The sequence below is a fragment of the Mus musculus genome, chromosome 7, assembly GCF_000001635.26.
Source record: "Mus musculus strain C57BL/6J chromosome 7, GRCm38.p6 C57BL/6J".
Lineage (NCBI taxonomy): Eukaryota > Metazoa > Chordata > Mammalia > Rodentia > Muridae > Mus > Mus musculus.
Genome location: NC_000073.6, coordinates 27,341,986 through 27,361,446, shown reverse-complemented (window position 1 = coordinate 27,361,446; position 19,461 = coordinate 27,341,986). Strand labels below are relative to the sequence as shown.

At 51.0% G+C, this 19,461-nt stretch overlaps 2 protein-coding genes across 11 annotated transcripts in view; both read left to right on the top strand.

The window, feature by feature from the left end:
• Nucleotides 1–5,064, top strand: part of Sptbn4 (spectrin beta, non-erythrocytic 4) — a 91,322-nt gene extending 86,258 nt beyond the window's left edge. For all 5 annotated transcript variants that reach the window (XM_006540437.2, NM_032610.2, NM_001199236.1 and 2 more), the window contains 3 exons: nucleotides 1,339–1,512; nucleotides 1,662–1,704; nucleotides 3,997–5,064. In XM_006540437.2, the coding sequence (XP_006540500.1) occupies nucleotides 1,339–1,512; nucleotides 1,662–1,704; nucleotides 3,997–4,155 (376 nt within the window). In that variant the 3' untranslated portion in view covers nucleotides 4,156–5,064. The remainder of the gene's footprint in view (nucleotides 1–1,338; nucleotides 1,513–1,661; nucleotides 1,705–3,996) is intronic.
• A 367-nt stretch (nucleotides 5,065–5,431) lies between these two features.
• Nucleotides 5,432–19,319, top strand: Shkbp1 (Sh3kbp1 binding protein 1). 6 transcript variants are annotated; one of them, XR_003946420.1, is made up of 18 exons: nucleotides 5,432–5,576; nucleotides 5,821–5,874; nucleotides 6,001–6,046; nucleotides 6,160–6,233; nucleotides 6,663–6,721; nucleotides 6,995–7,075; nucleotides 8,691–8,852; nucleotides 9,377–9,467; nucleotides 9,561–9,751; nucleotides 10,840–10,955; nucleotides 12,826–12,913; nucleotides 12,999–13,115; nucleotides 14,275–14,476; nucleotides 16,119–16,274; nucleotides 16,711–16,807; nucleotides 18,026–18,204; nucleotides 18,690–18,801; nucleotides 18,903–19,319. XR_003946420.1 is itself a non-coding variant. In XM_006539667.2 (18 exons), exons 1-18 carry the CDS (start codon nucleotides 5,491–5,493, stop codon nucleotides 19,132–19,134), a joined length of 2,112 nt encoding a protein of 703 aa, XP_006539730.2. In that variant the 5' UTR covers nucleotides 5,432–5,490; the 3' UTR covers nucleotides 19,135–19,319. The 6 variants fall into 6 exon arrangements, 4 of the variants coding, with proteins under 4 accessions (XP_006539730.2, XP_006539731.1, XP_017177533.1 ...); XR_881667.1 differs by having other exon boundaries at nucleotides 18,687–18,801; XM_006539667.2 differs by having other exon boundaries at nucleotides 14,275–14,445.
• The last annotated feature ends 142 nt before the right edge of the window (nucleotides 19,320–19,461 follow it).

Here is a 19,461-nt window from a genome sequence, read left to right as displayed (position 1 = left end):
GAGGCGTGGCCAAAGCTTTGAGTGTCCAATACTGAGGTGTCTGGAACTGAGATAGGAGCATGACAAAAGTGTCCCTAACGTTAATAAATTGGGATTCAATCTCAGCAACCACCTCACGTGATAAAGCAGCAACCTGGAGGTAGAGTCTACTCTAGATAATTCCAATGGGGTGTGAATTGGAGCCTCAAGATGGCATTCAATCCGTGATCTGGAGGGATTCCCCCCACCTGGCAACCCTCAGCCACTACATTTTCAGTGGGGGAGGAGGAGTCTGAAAAGGAACAGAGCCCAAACTGAGGACCTAGTACATTGTTGCAGGTTATCTCAGTTGTTCAAACGAGAAGCTTTTTCTTAAATTATCTAAATTATATTTATTTGTGTTGGGGTGAAAGCTGTGTGTGAAGGTCACAGGACAACTGGTGTGAATTAGTTCTCTCCTACGCTATGTATGTAGGTCGACTAGGGATCAAACGCAGGTTGTCAGGCTTGGCTGCAAATGCTGAGCCTTCTACAGGCCTAACCACCACGTGTTTGCATGTGTGTGTTTACTTTTGGAGTCCATCTTGTCCAGTACATTTTTATCCAACTGAGATTTGGAATGTGGGGGCAGGTATAGCCAGGACATGAACAGGGCAGGTTCGGACTTGGCAGGTGGGGATCATAGTGGTTTTTTTTCCTTGCCACCAGACCAAGATGGCAATGAACAGGGATATCTATTGTATGTTATTTTCCTATCTGAGACTTCTTCCAAGATTGGGGCTTTGGCTGGGAAACCAGATCTTCTTATTCCAAACTGTAGAGTAGTAAAGCTTCCTTGAAGGAACTTGGTGAATGGTGGGAAAATGAGAACTAGTGAATGAATGGGGGGTGGGGGTGGGGGTGGGCGGTGCTTGAAGGTTGTGTGGGGTGGAAATGAGACCAATAACTGAGGCAAGGGCTTATAACGGAATCAGGACTGGAAATCTAGTCCATGGTTTTATGCTTTATTACTGCTGAGACAGACCTCCAACTCCTCACTAGTGGATTCTGGACAAGGGCTCTACCTCCTGCTAAGCTCTATTCCTAGTCTCAAAGCTTGCATCTTGCTTTTGGAAAGTCAATGTGGGATGAGATAAGGAGGAAGCATAAGGAAGGTCTAGCCTGGGCAAACTCCTGGTTCTGGGAGCCTTGACCACACTTGCCAGAATAGGAACTGCTTAATAGAAAAACAGCCTGGCATGTGGCTAAGTAGCTAGGACAAAGGGCCAGCGGAAGGAAGGTGCAAAGTAGCATGACCCAGCATACGCTTTGTGATGGTAATGATGTAGCCCTGCCTTCATCACCATCTCATCACCCCAGGTCATGGGTGAGCCTGTACTGTGTGCTCAGCAAGGGGGAGCTGGGCTTCTACAAGGACTCCAAAGGCCCAGCATCAGGGGGCACGCATGGTGGGGAACCACTGCTCAGCCTGCACAAAGCCACCAGCGAGGTGGCTAGTGACTACAAGAAAAAGAAGCATGTCTTCAAGCTCCAGTGAGTCCCTCCCTCCCTCGGGAAGAAGGGAGGGGTCCCATCGTCGCTTCCTTTCCTCCTTGTATACGCTTGGTTCCCATGAAAGACGATGGGTGATGGGGAGAGGGGTTGGGTTCCTCAAGATACCTGAAGTCCTGTGTCTCCTGCAGGACCCAGGATGGCAGTGAGTTCTTGCTCCAGGCTAAAGATGAGGTAAGATCTGATCCTCTCATCCCACAGGTTGACCTTAGCTTAGTGGCTTAGCTCCCAGGGTGGTTCCTGAATCAAAATAACGGGACTATAGAAGGAACCACACAGGTTGGACCTGTCAGGGTTGTAACAGGAAAGCAGTGAGAGCCCCGAGGAGCTTAAGGAGTCGGGGGTCATGGGGAGGGATTCAGGGCAGGTGCTTGCTAGCCATGATAACTAGGTCTGTCTTCTTTGCCATGGTAACTCAGAAGGCCAGAAAGATGATGGGTGTAAGCTTAAAAAAGAGTGATGAAGGTTCTAGAGAGATGGCTCAGTAGGTAAGAGTGCTTACTGCTCTTCCAGAGGACCCAAGTTTGGTTCCCAGCACCCATGATACCACAACTCCCTTTTAACTCCAGCTTCTGGGGCTCTAGCGCCCTCTTCTGCCTCCTAAGAGCATATATCCACACATGGCATATATTCAAACAAGCAAAATTAACACAAAACAGAACAAAATGAGTGATCAGGGCTGAGTGTCCCAGAGGACAGAATTGCAATGGTTTAAGAGAGCCAATTGCAGGAGGACAGCCGAAGTGAGGTAAATGGTTCCAAAAAGGTCCCCTGCAGCTGGACTTCTCAATATTAGGGGAAGATTTTATCCTGAGTGTGCTGGGGGTGGGTAGGGGGCAAGTCAGAGTTTTGAGCTAAAGGGATTGAATGTAATGTATAACAAATATTCCCTTACTGGAGCTGGAAAAATGGTTCAGTGTTGAAGACGGTTGTTGTTAAAGCCTGATATGAACCGGGCGTGGTGGCGCACACCTTTAATCCCAGCACTTGGGAGGCAGAGGCAGGCGGATTTCTGAGTTCGAGGCCAGCCTGGTCTACAGAGTGAGTTCCAGGACAGCCAGGGCTACACAGAGAAACCCTGTCTTGAAAAAAAAAAGTCTACTATAATTTGGATTCCAGCATCCATATTAAAAAGAAAGAAAGAAAGACAGACAGACAGGCATGGCTGCCCATGGACTTACATAATTCCTTAATTATGGAGGGGGGGTAAAGAAATACAGGAGGTTCTTGCTGGTTCACTGAGAGACCCTGTCTGGAGGGAATCAGGCTAGGGGATAGATACAAGACACTTGGATCCTCCTCTGGCCTCCACACGTGTGCACGGTACAAACCCCAGCATGTACAGTCTCATACACCACACAAAGAAAAGAGTTGTTGGGTTCATTGTTTTGTTTTTGCTTTTTGTTGTTATTTTTGAGGCAGGGCTTCTCTGTGTAGTCCTGGCTGTCTTGGAGCTTTCTGTAGACCAGACTAGTGTCAAACTCAGAAATCCACCTACCTCTGCCTCCCATGTGCTGGGATTAAAAGCATGCACCACCATACCCAGCTCCTTTGAAAAAATTTTTTAAAAAGATTTATTTTTATTGTATGTGTCTGTTTACCTTCATGCTTACATGTGTACTGCACAGCTGCCTGGTTGCTCCACCAAAGCCAGAGGATGTACCCCTGAACCAGACTCACAAGTACTTGTGAGCCTCCACATGGGTGCCTGGTCCCTCGGAAGGGCAGCCAGTGGCCAGTGCTCTTAATCATGTATCCAACTTTCCAGTTCCCAAATTATGTTTTTATTTTTATTTTTTTGAGACAGGATCTCTCTTTGAAGTCTTGGCTATCCTGGAAAACTCTATGTAGACCAGGCAGGCTGGCCTCAGACTCAGAGAGAGCCTCCTGCCTCTTTCTCCTAAGTGCTGGGATTAAAGGGGTGCTCCACCACCCTGCCCCAGTACATTTTATTTGTGTGTGTGTGTGTGTGTGTGTTGATGGATATGCGTATTGTCACCCATGTGCTGTGCCTTGGGTGCAGAGGACAGCCTTCCTGAGTCAGCACTCTCCTTCCTCCTGAGGGAGGAAGCACTCACTGTTCATTAGGCTCCAGCATACCTTTGTTTACCCGGTCCTCTTGCGGTTCCAAAATGACTTATCTCAAGGCTTTTGTAAAGAGGAAGTAAGTTGGACCAATGAGCAAGAGGCCTGGTGTCAGGTCTCTGCAAGCTCCCCCCCCCCCCCAGTACTTCATTTGCATTGTTTCTCTCTGCTTGTGGAGGTGGTCTCTGCTTTATAGATAATCCTATTGGTTCTGTTTAAGGGGGTGCATCCACAGAAGTGCTTAGAGAGGAGTCTGGGGCATGTAACTGTTCTTTTATCCTTACTGTCAGCATTATCCTGCTAACAGGAAAGTGAAGCTAGGGAGGGCGGTGTGGTTGAGTTCCTCTTCCAAATATGGACTTGTCCTGCGTCTTCCGTCAGGAGGAGATGAACGGCTGGCTGGAGGCTGTGGCTAACTCCGTGGCAGAACACGCCGAGATCGCCCGATGGGGTCAGACACTACCTACCACATCATCCACAGATGAGGGCAACCCCAAGCGTGAGGGCGGGGAGCGTAGGGCCAGCGGGCGCCGGAAGTGATTCCAGGTACCCTTTCCCCCACCTTGGAGTCTGACAAGTCTCCTTGCCCCTCCTCTCTGCACTGTGGACACAAAGACAACTTCTCATCCGCAAGGGCCGGAATGACTGCGGATGTGCCACTGTGGGCCTGAAATAGAAGGGACTTCTGCACTCCAAGAGGTGGTGGTAGGGGATTGCTGTCCCTATAGCCATATCTCGGTCCCTTCCCGCTCGCCAACCCCACCCCAGGTGCTGGGGCTCCATTCTTTTTATGCAATAACTGAGCTTGGTGGGGCCGGGCAGGGAGCCAGTTGAGCCAAGCTCCCTGCCCAATCGTCAGATCCTGCCCCAAGAAGCTGGAGTGGCGAGGGATCTAGGAGGTGGTGATTTGTTGGCCTCCTCTCCGCCCTAAGGATGGACAACGGGGGCGCTGGTGAGGTCCCCTGGACCATCCAGGGTGCTAGGGGGTGGGGAGGGGACACACTCCCTCCCTGCCTTTACCTCACTTCCAATGCTGCCTTGATCTGTCTGGGAAGAGGGAGGACAGGGGCCCTTAGCCCCTGTACTCCGCCATCTCAGAGCCATGCGGTTAATTCCTGACTTAGTTTATTTTTGCAAAAACGTAGACCCCCCCTCCTTCCCCCCGCCCCGCATCCGCGAAGGCTTTTAATAGGAGGGGAGTCAAAGTTCAAAACTGTCTTCCTCTCTCCTCCCCGATTCTAGCTGTAAATGCCACTTCCCGAGGGGGAGGGGGTGGGAAAGCCCTCCCCCTGCATGCTTCTGGCTGGAGCACCTCCCTGGGACGGAGGGAATCAGGGTTACAGGCAACCCCCGTGGCTGCTTGGAGACGCTGCCAAGGCAGGGGGTGCGGGGCGGTGTGGCAGGCGCACACTGTATGTACCTATAATAAACCCTTTGGCTTTGACAGTCTTCGCTGGTTTGTTCGTGTATCCGAGACAGGATTGGAGGGTGGGCCGGTGTGGGGACGAGGTCGAGAAGGCAGTCTCCTAGACTCTACAAATACCTAAGCCTTGGTATAGGCTCATTTCAAGATCTGCGCACGTACTCCTCAACGAATCGCCTACATTCGTTATGTATTATACCAAAATAAGGGAACCTAGAAAAGGGGGGGGGGAGTTACTAAATCACTCCAAAGGATCCCCAAGTGCGCCCCGTCGAAACCAGGAAAGACCGGCCCTCTTTAAAGAGTCAGAGACCGTAATTGCGTTGAGCGAGCTCTCTGTCCAATCGCCGGTGGATCCTGGAGTCTCTAGGCCAATGAGCAAGAGGAAGAGGCGGGGTCTATGCACACCCGGAAGTGGGTGCGAGCCGGCCGGCTTGCGGGGGGGTGGGGCTATGGCCGTCGCGACGACTGCAGTGGAGGGGGTCCCGAGTCGGGGAGCACCCGGGGAAGTGATTCATCTGAACGTAGGGGGCAAGCGGTGAGTGTGGGAGATCCTCGAGGCCCCATCCTACGGGACCGAGGCGGGATGCCCGCCTCTTCTGGGGGTGGGGGTGGTAGTCCCTGTCCATCAAGAATTGCTCCGCCTCAAGCTGGAGGCTTGGCGCTTGAATAAAAAAGAAAGAAAGAAAGAAAGAAATGCCAAAGGAGAATGCATGAATCTCAGTGGAGGAGGCAGCGTCCTCACCTCTTCTTCTCTTTCCTCTCCTTACCCCATCGCCCAGGTTCAGTACCTCTCGCCAGACGCTTACCTGGATCCCAGACTCCTTCTTTTCCAGGTGATTAGGAGAGTCTGGGGCGAGGGTAGGAGGGAATGAAAGAAGAGGGTGTGGGGAGACCCATTTCTACAATACTCACCTCTGCAACTCGGCCCATGTCTCCTCCTCGGTTTCCCCTTCCTGTAGTCTTTTGAGCGGACGCATCTCAACCCTGAAAGATGAGACCGGAGCTGTGAGTAGGGCTAGATCAAAAAACGGGACTCCGGGTGGGATGGGGGACAGGAGCTCCTACTTATTCCAGGTCTTTTCCATGACCCCCACCTCCATCCCCACCCCACCATGCAGATCTTCATCGACCGGGACCCCACCGTCTTTGCCCCCATCCTTAATTTCCTGCGGACCAAAGAGTTAGATCCCAGGTTGGTATGGGTAAATGGGTGAATTCTGCCACTGTATAAAATCTCTCCTCGAAAAGTAAATGTGTTCCATTCTATTAGAATTATTGATCATGTTATATTCCTTCCATTAAAATATGCCCACACATTTGCACCATTCTTCATCCTTGTTATCTAGATTTTAAAGAAAGTATGTATTTGTTTGTTGGCTTGAGATAAGGCCTTGCTCTGTAGCCCTGGCTGTCTAGAACTCCATCCAGATCAGGCCAGTCTTTATCTCCCATGTCTTGGATTGGCAGGTGTACCCCACCCTCAACCTCCCTAGAATTTTACGCCGGTTGAAACTAGCCAGGCTTCGGTAGTCTCTGGGCAGTTTCAATACCTTTCTCCTTGCAATGTGCTGTTCATGCCTATGCCCTAGATTTTTACACCCAAATCTCCCCTATTACCCAGGGGTGTCCATGGTTCCAGCCTCCTCCATGAAGCCCAATTCTACGGACTCACTCCACTGGGTAAGTGAGAGTCCCGTGCCGTGCCCCACCCCCACCCCAACCCCGCCCCCAGTCAGCACCCTCAGTTATTTCCTGAGCAGAATGCCTCTCCTCTTTGACTCTCCCAGTCAAAAAGACTGTTGGGTTAGAGCTAAGAGCACCGGATTTGGGTCTGGCTCTGAAGGGGTCGGGGTTGCGGGGGAGGGGATAGTTACGTGGAAAGACAGATGAGGAAGGGGACAAGGGTCTGCTTTAGTTTCCCTCAAGATGAAGTTTTGAGTCCTTCCCTTGCAGTTCGTCGCCTGCAGGTGAGGGAAGAGTTGGATCGATCTTCCTGCGGAAATGTCCTCTTCAATGGTTATCTACCTCCTCCAGGTGAGCACTCCCAATTGATGCTAGGGAGAGGGAGATTGGCTTAAAGACTACATTTCCCATAAAGCTTCAACCCTTAGGTGTTTGGAGCCCTGAGGTGCACTGGGAGTTGTAGTTCTTTATCAGATGCTTGGAAAGGAAATAGGAAGCAGCATTTTTCCTTGAAGCTGTGCAACAGCCAGTTCTCTTTAGAGTTCAGAAGCATGCACGGGAGCTTGATGGGAGTTGTAGTCTGAGTTTTCTTAAGTTTCACCCCATTCTTCAGAAAAATAAATAAATAAATAAATTTAAACTTTATCATGCTAGCTTCATTGGATGCTACTTTTTGAGGGTGGAGGTTCTATGATACGGAGTCTCTCTCATAGCCCTGGTTGTCCTGGAACTCACTATATAGACCAGGCTGGCCTTGAACTCATAGGGATCCTCCTTCCTCTGTCTAAGCCTTTAAGATTAAAGGTATACACCACCACACTCAGCCATCCACATTATCTTTTGAGGCATGGTCCCAGCAAACCTGGAGTTCACTGATTGGCTAGGCTGGCTTGTCAACAAAGTCTGAGCACACACCTTTCTACTGTCTGGGGGTGGGGGAGTCCAAAACGTAGTTTTCTTATGCCTATATAGCAAGTGCTTTACCCAGCAAGCCATGTCTGTAGCTCCTACAACTATATTTCTATTTTATTCTTTATTTGTTATAGTTCTAGAGTTTGCGCCCAGGGTTTTGTACATGCTGGGCAGGTGCTGTAGCATGAGACTGCCCTCCCCCCGCCCCCCACCTCCACCCCCCTCCTCTCCCAAGCCTGACAGGTGAATTTTAGGCAGGTGCTCTACTTCTGAACCATGCCCACAGCTTTTCCCCAGTAACAGCAAGGAACATGTTCATGGTCCAGCTGTCTTTATTTTTAAAAATGTTATTACATTTATGTATGTATGTATGTATGTATGTATGTATGTATGTATTGGTTTCTCAAGACCAGGTTTCTCTGTGCAGCCCTGGCTGCCCTAGAACTTGCTCTGTAGCTCAGGCTGGCCTCGAACTCAGAGACCCACCTGCCTCTGCCTCCCAAGTGCTGGGATGAAAGTTGTGTGCTACCACCACCCGGCAGAAGTATTTATTTATTGGGCACGTGGTGGGAGGGTGCATGAATGGAGATCAGAGGACAACTTGCAGAAATTGATTCTCTCCTTCTACCGCACATGTCTCAGGATCAAAGTCAGGATTGCCAGTCTTGGTGGCAAGCACCTTCACCCACTAAGACACTTGCCAGCCCTCTGCTTCATCATCGTTATTATTATTTTATTATTACTGAGACAGGGCCTAGCCTTGAACTTGCAATCTTCCACTTCCAGATTTCCAAATGGCTGGGATTTCAGACCTGCCTGCAAGGCCTGGCCAAGTTAGCAAACACTGAAAAGGCACCAATATCATAGCAGCACCAAACCAGGTCTTTCCCTGTGACGGGTTTCCGGGTCATTGAATGCTGAATCCCGGCACACAGAGCACCTGCCCCAGGACACTGTGCCCCACACAGGGAATCCATGCCTCTCATGGTTTAAGTGTTCATAGACTGTCCGCCACGATTTTAATTGTGGTGCCCGACACTTCCCCTCACTATAGTGTTCCCAGTGAAGCGGCGAAACCGGCACAGCCTGGTGGGGCCCCAGCAAATAGGGGGACGCCCAGCCCCTGTTCGACGGAGCAACACGATGCCCCCCAACTTGGGTAATGCAGGGCTGCTGGGCCGAATGTTAGATGAGAGAGCACCTCCATCCCCATCAGGTAAGCTTGGGACTTGAGCTTAGTGCGTGCGTTCTGCCTCTGTATATCCCTAGCCTTCTTTTACTTTTGTTGTTGTTGTTGATGATGTTGTTGTTGCTGTTGGAGACAGGATCTTACTCTGGTCCAGGCTATCCTGGAGCTCAAAGCAATCCAGTCCTCCTGCCTCAACCTCCCTAGTGCTAGAATTATGAGCTCAATGTTTGCTCCTCATGTTCTTAGTTTTATTTGATGATTATTTTTAATTATCATTATTGTGTGTCCATGTGTGAACTCAGCATAATTGTCAAAGGATACCATGTGGGTTTGGGAGAACAAACTTGGGTTGTCCGGCATGTGCCAGGACTGCTTTTGTATGCTGAACTAGCTCCCCTGACTCCAGCCTTTACGCTCTGTTTTAAGACGGGGTCTCACTAAGTTTCCCAGGCAGCCTACACCACCAGATGTAGCTTACATTTCTGTCCTTTAGGAGGTCAGGGCCAGTGGGCCCCTGTGACCCTGCTCTGCTCTGCTCTCTTACCCCCAAGGCCAACCAGAGGAGCCAGGGATGGTGCGCCTGGTGTGTGGTCACCACAACTGGATTGCTGTGGCATATACCCACTTTCTCGTCTGTTATAGGTGCTGAGGGTGGGGGTGTGGCAGTGGGAGGCTCTGCCCCTGTGGCTAGGGTGGCTCTGAGGTGGGGGTTACTGATGTCCCTCAATCCCACAGGTTGAAGGAAGCCTCGGGCTGGCAGCTTGCATTCTCCAGCCCGCGCCTGGACTGGCCCATCGAGCGCCTGGCTCTTGCGGCTCGGGTGCTTGGCGGTGCTCCGGGTGAGCATGACAAGATGGTGGCTGCAGCTACTGGCAGCGAGATCCTTCTGTGGGCCCTACAAGCACAAGGTGGTGGCTCTGAGATAGGTATGTCTCATGATCTTTTCTAGAACTCTGTAGACTTCTGTAACTTGTTAAAATATCTCAACTGAAACTCAGAAACCCATGGGGGGATGGGAATTCTGTACAGAGTCAGTCTTTTTGCCTTGTGAGAAATGTGTTAGACCTTCAGAACTCTGCACTTTTCATTGTTTCATTTTGCCTTAGACAAGGTTTTACTATGTAGCCCAAGCTAGCCTTGAATTCCAAGTCTTTCTGCCCTTAACTCCTGAATACTGCCTTAGTCAGGGTTTCTATTCCTGCACAAACATCATGACCAAGAAGCAAGTTGGGGAGGAAAGGGTTTATTCAGCTTACACTTCCACCCTGCTGTTCATCACCAAAGGAAGTCAGGACTGGAACTCAAGCAGGTCAGGAAGCAGGAGCTGATGCAGAGGCCATGGAGGGATGTTCCTTACTGGCTTGCTTCCCCTGCCTTGCTCAGCTTGCTTTCTTATAGAACCCAGGGCTACCAATGGGCCCTCATCCCTTGATCACTAATTGAAAAAATGCCTTACAGCTGGATCTCATGGAGGCATTTCCTCAAGGGAGGCTCCTTTCTCTGTGTTAACTCCAGCTTGTGTCAAGTTGACACACATGGAGGGATGTAATCCAGCCAGTACACTGGATTACAGCCACCATACTTAGTTAACACACTGGTTTATTTTATTGTATATTGATTTATGTGTCTGAGAAGAAAGGAACATGCATGAAATCCTGGATTTAATCCCAGTACCATATAACCTGGGTATTGTGGTACATAGCTATAATCCAACACACAGAAGGTAGGGGCCAGCCTGGGCTACATGAGACCCTGACTCAAAACAATAACAACAAAAATCAGCCTTTAGTTGCTGTCATAGCCCTTTGTTCCAATGGAAGGAAACCTCAGCCTGTTAGGATTCTACTCACCATTACACTCCCACACCCATCAGATATTCTGTGTAATTCCTGGAATCCTCTTTGCCGTGGATCTTGTTTCCTGATACAACCTGCGGCCCTGGGGCTTCACCCCCAGCCCTGCAGTGGGGTCCCAGCCTCCTCTTGAGCACCACCCCCTCCCTTGCCACCTGCAGGTGTCTTCCACCTGGGTGTGCCAGTGGAGGCCTTGTTCTTTGTTGGGAATCAGCTCATTGCCACAAGTCACACAGGGCGCATCGGTGTCTGGAACGCTGTGACCAAGCACTGGCAGGTGAGTCTGGGCCAGCCTGGCTCCCTCTTCCCGAGTGTCTGTGACTATGTAGGCCCAGGGTTTCTTCCTATTTCACTCTACCTAGAGAAAGAGGAAAAGAACCCTACAGTAGGTGTGGGATAAAAGTCCATAGAACATCCAAGAGGCCTTCCTGTAGGAGTGGCTGAAGAATCAACCTGAAGGATGGATGAGTTTGGAAAACCGTGGGATTCTTCGAGCAGATGTAGAGGTGGCAGGATGCAAGATGGCAGGATGCAAGATGATGGCAGGGTGCAAGATGGCAGGGTGCAAGATGGCAGGGTGCAAGATGGCAGGATGCAAGATGATGGCAGGGTGCAAGATGGCAGGATGCAAGATGGCAGGATGCAAGATGACAGGGTGCAAGATGGCAGGGTGCAAGATAGCAGGATGCAAGATGATGGCAGGGTGCAAGATGGCAGGGTGCAAGATGGCAGGATGCAAGATGATGGCAGGGTGCAAGATGGCAGGATGCAAGATGGCAGGATGCAAGATGACAGGGTGCAAGATGGCAGGGTGCAAGATGGCAGGGTGCAAGATGCAGGGTGCAAGAGGGATGCGCCTGTGCACATCACTCCATCCAGCCCAGGGGCCATATCTAAAACGTGAAGGAAAAACATGGAATTGTAGTGTATTTGGCCTACAAAAGTATACTGGGAGAGAGACAGAAGCACAGAAAGAAGCACTGAGAGAGAACCAGGAAAAAACAGTGAAGGCAGGAGACACGGAGGCAGGGCAGATGGAGCAAAGTCAGAACGATGGAGCCAGGCTGGGTCTGCTGGTTCAGGCCTATAACCCAAGCTATTCAAGAGGCTGATCCAATGCAAGACCAACCTGAGCTACAGAGTAATCCTGGGCAGCTTAGTGACAGTTGCATCAAAATGTGTGTGTGTGTGTGTGTGTGTGTGTGTGTGTGTGTGTGTGTGAGAGAGAGAGAGAGAGAGAGAGAGAGAGAGAGAGAGAGAGAAAGAGAAGACAGCAAAGGCTGTAACTTAATGATAGAGTACTTGCTTAGAGTCCCCCAGTGAGGGGCTAGGGATGTAGCTCAGTGGTAGAGCCCCTGCCTAGAATCTCCTAGTGAGGGGCTGGGATGTGAGTAGGTCAATGGCAGAGTGCTTAGTTAACAGGGAGGAGAACCTGTGCTAAACAAGATACTAAATACACATCACACACACATATCACACACACACACACACACACACACACACACACACACACACACACACCCCACTCTATAATCCCAGTACATGGGATATAGAGGAAGGATCATCAATACTTCTAGGACAGGAAAGCTTGGGCTGTTTATCTAGCAGGTTCCATACCAACCTGAGGCACATGGGGCCAAATGTCAAAATTCAACAAAAATGGGTCTGGAGAGATGGTTCAGCAGTTAAGAGCAGGCACTGTTCCTTCAGGTGTCTCATGTTCCATTCCCAGCATCCATATCAGGAGGCTCACAACCACCTATGACTGCAGCTCCAGGAGCTCTGACACCTCTGGCCTCTGTGGGCACCCACACTCATGTGTACACACTTGTGCACAGATATATACATACATGATCTTAGAAAACAATTTTTAAAATCTCAACAAAGACAGAAGAAGAAGGGGGTCAAGGAACAAATGGCCTAAGATAGAGAGGAAGGTACATAGGCCAGTTACAGAGAGAGCCATAGACACGGGTGGCCACTGGTAAGGTTGAAAGGAGTAGGTTCAGGCCCTGGTAACCTGGCCAGGCTGGGCACACAGAAATGGGCATCATGGGAGAGAGGCAGGGATGCCAGGCATGGAGAGACACAGAGTGAGACCTTGTGTGGAAATATAGCTAAACTGGCACTGCCTCCTCCCTCCCCAGGTCCAGGAGGTCCAGCCTATCACGAGCTATGATGCAGCCGGCTCCTTCCTCCTCCTGGGCTGCAGCAATGGCTCCATCTATTATGTAGGTAAGCAGCGTCCTTGTGCAGTGTGAGGGGTGGGCTGGAGCAGGAGCCTCGGCTGCATCCGCCCCACCCCTGCCTGCCCATCTAGATGTGCAGAAATTCCCCCTGCGGATGAAGGACAACGATCTCCTTGTCAGTGAGCTCTACCGAGACCCAGCAGAGGATGGGGTCACCGCCCTCAGCGTCTACCTCACCCCCAAGACCAGTAAGCTATGACAAAGTTTCTTGCCCTGCTGTGGCCAGCCAGACGTAGCCGTAGCCGTAGCTCTGTGTCTCGACGGCACTCCTCAGGAACGGGACATCAGTTCTTATTCCTGCAGCACGTGCTTCTGGTTTGCTTTACTTAGCTCTGTTTTAGGTGCTGGGCTGCTTTTGGCCTTTTCATGACAAGCCTGCCTCTTGCATCTTACCTGTCTCCTGTCAGGACACGACATTTGCCTAATTCATAAAGACCTGGATACCTTTCAGATAGTAGATAATTCCATGTTCCAGGAGCCTTGATTTTTTTTTTTCCTCTTCTTTTTCTTTATGGGGAGGACAAGATCTTTCCCTGTAGTTCAGGCTAGCCTCTAACTCCAGAACACCTCATCTTTCTGCTTCAGGCTCATGAGTGCTGGGATCACAGGCTAGCCCCTCGGTTCGTCTCTGTCTCATAGGTTTAACATCAATTTGTGCTCCTATATGGGACACAAGTGCATTGCCCAGGGCCACTGCGTGTACAACGCTGAAGCTCTGTTCTACTCGTGTTCTTTATGATGGTCTATTTAGTTTCTGGGAATCTCTCCAACACTCGGATGACAGAGGCAGGGGGATCTCCGTGAGTTTGAAGCCAGCCTGCTTTACATAGTGAATTCCAGGCCAGCCACAGGCTACAATAGTGAGACCCTGACTGCAAAAAGAAAAAAACAGTTTCTGAGAATTTCAAGATGCAAAGTTTGTCAGTGGAGTCCCTGAGAACCTCGATGTGGGCTCTCAACTTAGCTCTGTTTATGTGTCATTCTGGAATTTAAAAAAGAGAGAGACATGTATGTATGTATGTATGTATAGGAGTATTTTGCTGCATGTCTGTAAGTATGCCATGTTCATGCTTGGTGACCAAAGAGTCTAAAAGAAGAGATTCGATTTCCTGGAACTAGAGTTACAGATGGCCGTGAGCTGCCCTGTGGGTGCTGGGAAGTGAACCTGGGTCCTCTGGAAGAGCAGCAGATGTTCTTAGTCAGTGAGCCATCTCTGCCGTCCTACCTATATTTCTTCCCGGTGTCAGATTCTCTGTGTGTCTGTCCTTCCTTCCCTCCTTCTCTCCCTCTCTCTGCCCTGATTCTGTTTCCACGTCTGACCTTCTCTTTGCCGTTGGCCCTCCCCAGGTGACAGTGGGAACTGGATTGAGATTGCCTATGGCACCAGCTCCGGGGTGGTGCGGGTCATTGTGCAGCACCCTGAGACGGTGGGCTCGGGACCCCAGCTCTTCCAGACCTTCAGTGTGCACCGCAGCCCGGTCACTAAGATCATGCTGTCAGAGAAGCATCTTATCTCTGGTGGGTCCCTCTGCAGGAGGACCAGCATTGGGTGTGTGGAGCCGGGGAGATGGAGCTTCGGGGGGGGGGGGGGGTCTGTGTGAGAGGCAGTGCTGGGAGGTAACGGGAGACCTGAGAGGGTAGCCACAGGGTGGAGGAAGACTGTACCAGGCACAGTGACCCAGGCCTCGGATCCCAGCACTCAGTGGGCTGAGGCAGGAGGATCACTTCCAGTTCAAGGTCAGCCTGGGCTACAGGGTAAGACCTTGTGCAGAAATATCTCTAAACTGGTAAAGCACTTGCTTAGCATAGCTCTAAGGAAGCATTGAGTTTGAATCTCAGCACCAAACCTGCAATCCTAGTTCTCTGGGGGTGGAGGCAGGATGGTCATAATTTTAAGGTTATCCTCCCCTCCATATTGAGTTTGAGGCCAATGGGTTATATGAGAGCCTGTCTCTAAAAAAATTAAAAATAAAAAAAGCTTATAGTAAGGGAACCAGGCTTGGGGAAAGTAAATATATATTTAGGAGGTGGGGAGTAAGAAGAAAACGCATCCATTAAGCAATTATTGAGCATCTACTATGTATTAGGTGTTGGACGTCGTGATAGATAACAAGACAGGTCAATTCTGTGTCTGAGGTAACTAATTCTCTAGTTGAAACTGCAAATGATAAATAACTAGACATGCTGTGGGGGGAGGCAATCAGCCAAGTGTGAGTCTCACATGCAGGGTGCCCCCCACTTCACTCCCTCAGCACTAGAAAGCAAAGTAAATAAACAGAGAAAGCCAAGCATGGTGGTACCCACCTGTGGTCTACCACTAGGAACACAGTAGGCTCCTGAAGTCAAGGCCAGCCTGGGCTACAGAGGGAGACCTTCCCTCAATGTAAAAAACAAAACAAAACAAAACAAAACTGACATCTCAATAAATAGGGTGCTTGGCCAGGGGCCCTAGGGACCATCTCCACCTCTCCAGGGCTGGGATGACGACGACGAGCATACACTTAGACAGTCAGAGCCTTCTGCTCGCCTGGCAAACACTTTACCAACAGGGCCCTCGCCCCAGCTTCTGGGGGTTTTGCTGAGATAAGGTCTTACTATATAGCCCAGGCTAGCCTTGAATTTAGGATCCTTTGGGTTGAGCCTTCCAAACACTGGGATTACAGGCGTGTTTCACGTTTCTTTCTAAAGTGTGTGAGGGTCACTGAAGAGGGCTGAATTCAGAGCAAGCCTGTCTGAAGTCAAGGACCTTAGAGCAGAAATGATGGACCAGTGGTACAGACCAGCAGCCACACGCTTTCCAGTCTGAGGAAACGGGCCATGCAAAGGAACCAATGGGGAAAGGGGGAGGAGTTAAATGCAGAGCAGGGGCGTGGCCAGTCTCAGATGGTGACGTCCTTGCTTTGGCTGAGTGTGGGATATGGCCACAGGGTCAGGACAGGATTAGGAAGAGAGAGATCAGGTAAAAGGATCTAAGGTAGGGTCTGTGGACAGGTTAATATAGAGTCACAACTCAAACCGCTTCAGGGGCAGAGCCAGCAGAATCTCCGGGCTTATGGAATTCCTGAAATTCTCTTGACCCTTCTAAAAGCGCTTAAACTGGGAGGTGAGGATGGGGGCGGGGGAGGGGGGAGGTCAGAACTGCACTGGTGCCTTGGCCAAGCCTGACCTGCTGCTGTGTCTCTGTTCTTTAGTGTGTGCCGACAACAACCATGTTCGGACGTGGTCTGTGACCCGCTTTCGAGGCATGATCTCCACCCAGCCTGGTTCCACTCCGCTGGCATCCTTCAAGATCCTGGCGCTGGAATCTGTTGATGGGCTCGGTGGCTGCAGTGCTGGCAATGACATTGGTACCTGCTGATTCCCGGCCCTTGACTCCTCCCACAGACCTGCCTAGCCCCTGTGGGATCCCACTGGCCTCTGTAGACCTCTGCTTGCCTAGTTAGCTGTTCTGTTGCCCTCCAGCTGCACTGATTTCTGACCTTTGTTCACGACCATCTTGGCTTCCCCCTGACCTCCTATTCACCTCTGTACTCACACCCAGCACCATTCTGTCCGGCCACTGATTCCCACTGACCAGTACTGCTCAGGTTGCTGTCTTCTGATAGGCCCGAGTGTTCCTGGTCTTTTCCAGCCCCTCGTTCTCCCTGCCTCTGCCCAACTGCAGTAGCCCGGGAGCAGGATCTAGGTCTGGGAGTTGGCTCAGCTATGGAGAAAGGCTAGTGTTGTGGGGTCTGAAGGCCCTGTGGACCCTGGCTATCCCTTACCCTGCCCCTGCCTGCCCAGGTCCCTATGGTGAACGGGATGACCAGCAGGTGTTCATCCAGAAAGTGGTGCCAAATGCCAGTCAGCTATTTGTGCGTCTCTCTTCCACTGGGCAGCGGTGAGTACTGTCCCACCAAAGAGGCAGGACCATAGAGGAGACCTGAAAGGGGTCCATCCAATGGCTCCTGAAGGAGCAGAGGCTACAGGGTGGATTGGCCTCTGGGTTATATGTGTGCAAGGGACACTGGAAAAACCTCAGGTCACTGTGCTGGACCTTAGATAGCCCAGGAAATTGAGTGAGGAAGGGGGTGCAGATAGTGACAGGGTGTGATCAGGTACAGGCTGAGTGTCAGGGTGGCATGGGGTGCAGGCTGAGTGTCAGGGTGAGTTGGGGTGCAGGCTCAGTATCGGGTGGGATGGGGTACAGGCTGAGTGTCCGGGTGGGTGGGAGTACAGGCTAAGGGTTGAGAAAGGCTCCAGTTGCATGCAGTGAGGAGAGAGGTAGGCACACAGGAGGCTGTCAGAGTCCAGAGCAGGTGTCAGGGGAAAGGAGACCTGGGAGCATGGCTTAGGGAGTGGACTCTGCAAAGAAACCCAAAGCTAAATAGGAATAAACAGAAGAAGGCAGGGAGAGAGTCTTGAGAGGACAGGGCATGTGTTCATCTCGTTCAGCCTGATGGGTCAGTTCAGTGAGTGCCAGCATGAAGCCTTGGGTTTGATCGCCAGTACTGAATAAACAGGGTGTGTTACATCCCTGTAACCCAAATACCCCGGAGGTAGAAGCAGGAGGATCAGAAGTTCAAGGTTACCCTCAGCTACCTGTCGAGTTGCAGGCCAGCCTAGGCTATGTAAGATCCCATCTCAAAACAAACAAAAATAAACTGGATGGGGATGGATACGGAGGGGTGGGTAAGGAGGGGTGGGTAAGGAGAGATGGGTAAGGAGGGGTGGGTAAGGAGAGATGGGTAAGGAGGGGTGGGTAAGGAGAGATGGGTAAGGAGGGGTGGATAAGGAGGGGTGGGTAAGGAAGGATGGATAAGGAGAGATGGATAAGGAGTGGTGGATAATGGATAAGGAGGGGTGGGTAAGGAAGGGTAGATAAGGAGGGGTGGGTAAGGAGGGGTGGATAATGGATAAGGAGGGGTGGGTAAGGAAGGATGGATAAGGAAGGATGGATAATGGATAAGGAAGGGTAGATAAGGAAGGATGGATAATGGATAAGGAAGGGTAGATGAGGGGTGGACAGGACCTGAATATTCAGTGGTGGAGACTGACTCAGGAAGGGTGTAAGGAGAGGGGCCAGGCTGAATGACTTCTGACCCGTTGCATCCCACAGGGTGTGTTCTGTGCGCTCGGTGGATGGGTCTCCCACGACTGCCTTCACAGTGTTGGAGTGTGAGGGCTCCAGGCGGCTGGGCTCCAGACCCCGACGTTACCTGCTCACTGGTCAGGCCAACGGCAGCCTGGCCATGTGGGACCTGACCACTGCCATGGATGGCCTGGGCCAAACTCCTGGTATTCCCTGCCCCACTTCAATCCTGTCCCAGGCTCCACCCTCCCCATGATTTCCCTTCCCAGGCCCCTGCCCCACTGATCCCTTTCTTGCCCCCCAGCCCTTTCTTTTTTTCTTTTAAAGATGTTTGTGTATGTATGTATGTATGTATGTATGTATGTATGTATGTATGTATGTATATGGTCGCTGTCTTTAGACACACCAGAAAAGGGCATCAGATCCTATTACAGATGGTTGTGGTTACTGGGAATCGAACTCAGGACCTCTGGAAGAGCACTCAGTGCTCTTACCCTCTGAGCCATCTCCCCTGCCTCTAGTCCTTTCTTTTTACCACTGCTTTCCCCCTTTTCTCTCGTAGCCTCTGACCCCAGTTCATCTATCTCTGCATTCTTTTTTCTCTCCTACTTGCAGTTCCTCTTGACCTGTGACTCATCTTACCCCCTCCCCCATCTTACCCCTGACTGCACTTCTTTGCTACCCCCAGCAGGCGGCCTGACAGAAGAAGAGCTGATGGACCAACTGGAGCAATGTGAGCTGAGCCCATTGGCTTCCTCTCGGGGCTCTTTCCCCAGCCCCTCACCCAGGACCTCTCTTACCAGGTAGCTGTAATTCCACTTTCCTTTTTATGCAATGGAAACAGCATGGTGACACTAGGGACACTGCCCTGTGACCTGAGACCCTGAGTTTCCCTCCTTCTCAGTCTCCACTCAGCCTCCAGCAACACCTCCCTGTATGGCCCCAGAGGGAGCCCCAGCCCACCACAGGCAGAGGCCCGTCGCCGCGGGGCAGGAAGCTTCGTGGATCGGTGTCAGGAACTGGCAAGGGGTGCGCCAGAGCTCAGATGGCCGCCAACACCAGCCCCTCGACCCTCCACCAGTCTTGGGAATCCCCTGACAGCTCTCAAGAAAACTCTTAACGAAACTTCCTTTTGAATCTAGCCACCAATGTGCCTTCATGTGGACTGGTCCCAGGGGACTTGGAACTGGGGAGGGGGCTTCCTGTTGGAGCCAGGGCCAGGGGCTCCTTGGTGTAATCTGTGTCGCCAGGTTCCCACCTCTCTCCTTTTCTAAAAGCCAAAGCCACTATCTCCAATAAAACCGTCACTGCCAACACTGTTTATAGTCTTGGTTTGTTCGGTTTTTGTTGTTGTTCTGTTCTGTTTTGTTTTTTTGAGGAGGGGAGGAAGGAGTTGTCCAAGGGAAGAGGTAGAGCTGTAGGGACCAATAATCAGGCTCCTAGCTGTAAATTCCAAAACATTG

Bases quoted from the DNA above. Each gene is read 5' to 3' on its own strand.
- Shkbp1 (NM_138676.2), top strand. From the start codon at position 5,491: ATGGCCGTCGCGACGACTGCAGTGGAGGGGGTCCCGAGTCGGGGAGCA. The intron at 8,853-9,376 runs GTAAGCTTGGGA...CTTACCCCCAAG, and splicing joins AGCACCTCCATCCCCATCAG to GCCAACCAGAGGAGCCAGGG. The intron at 9,468-9,560 runs GTGCTGAGGGTG...TCAATCCCACAG, and splicing joins CACTTTCTCGTCTGTTATAG to GTTGAAGGAAGCCTCGGGCT.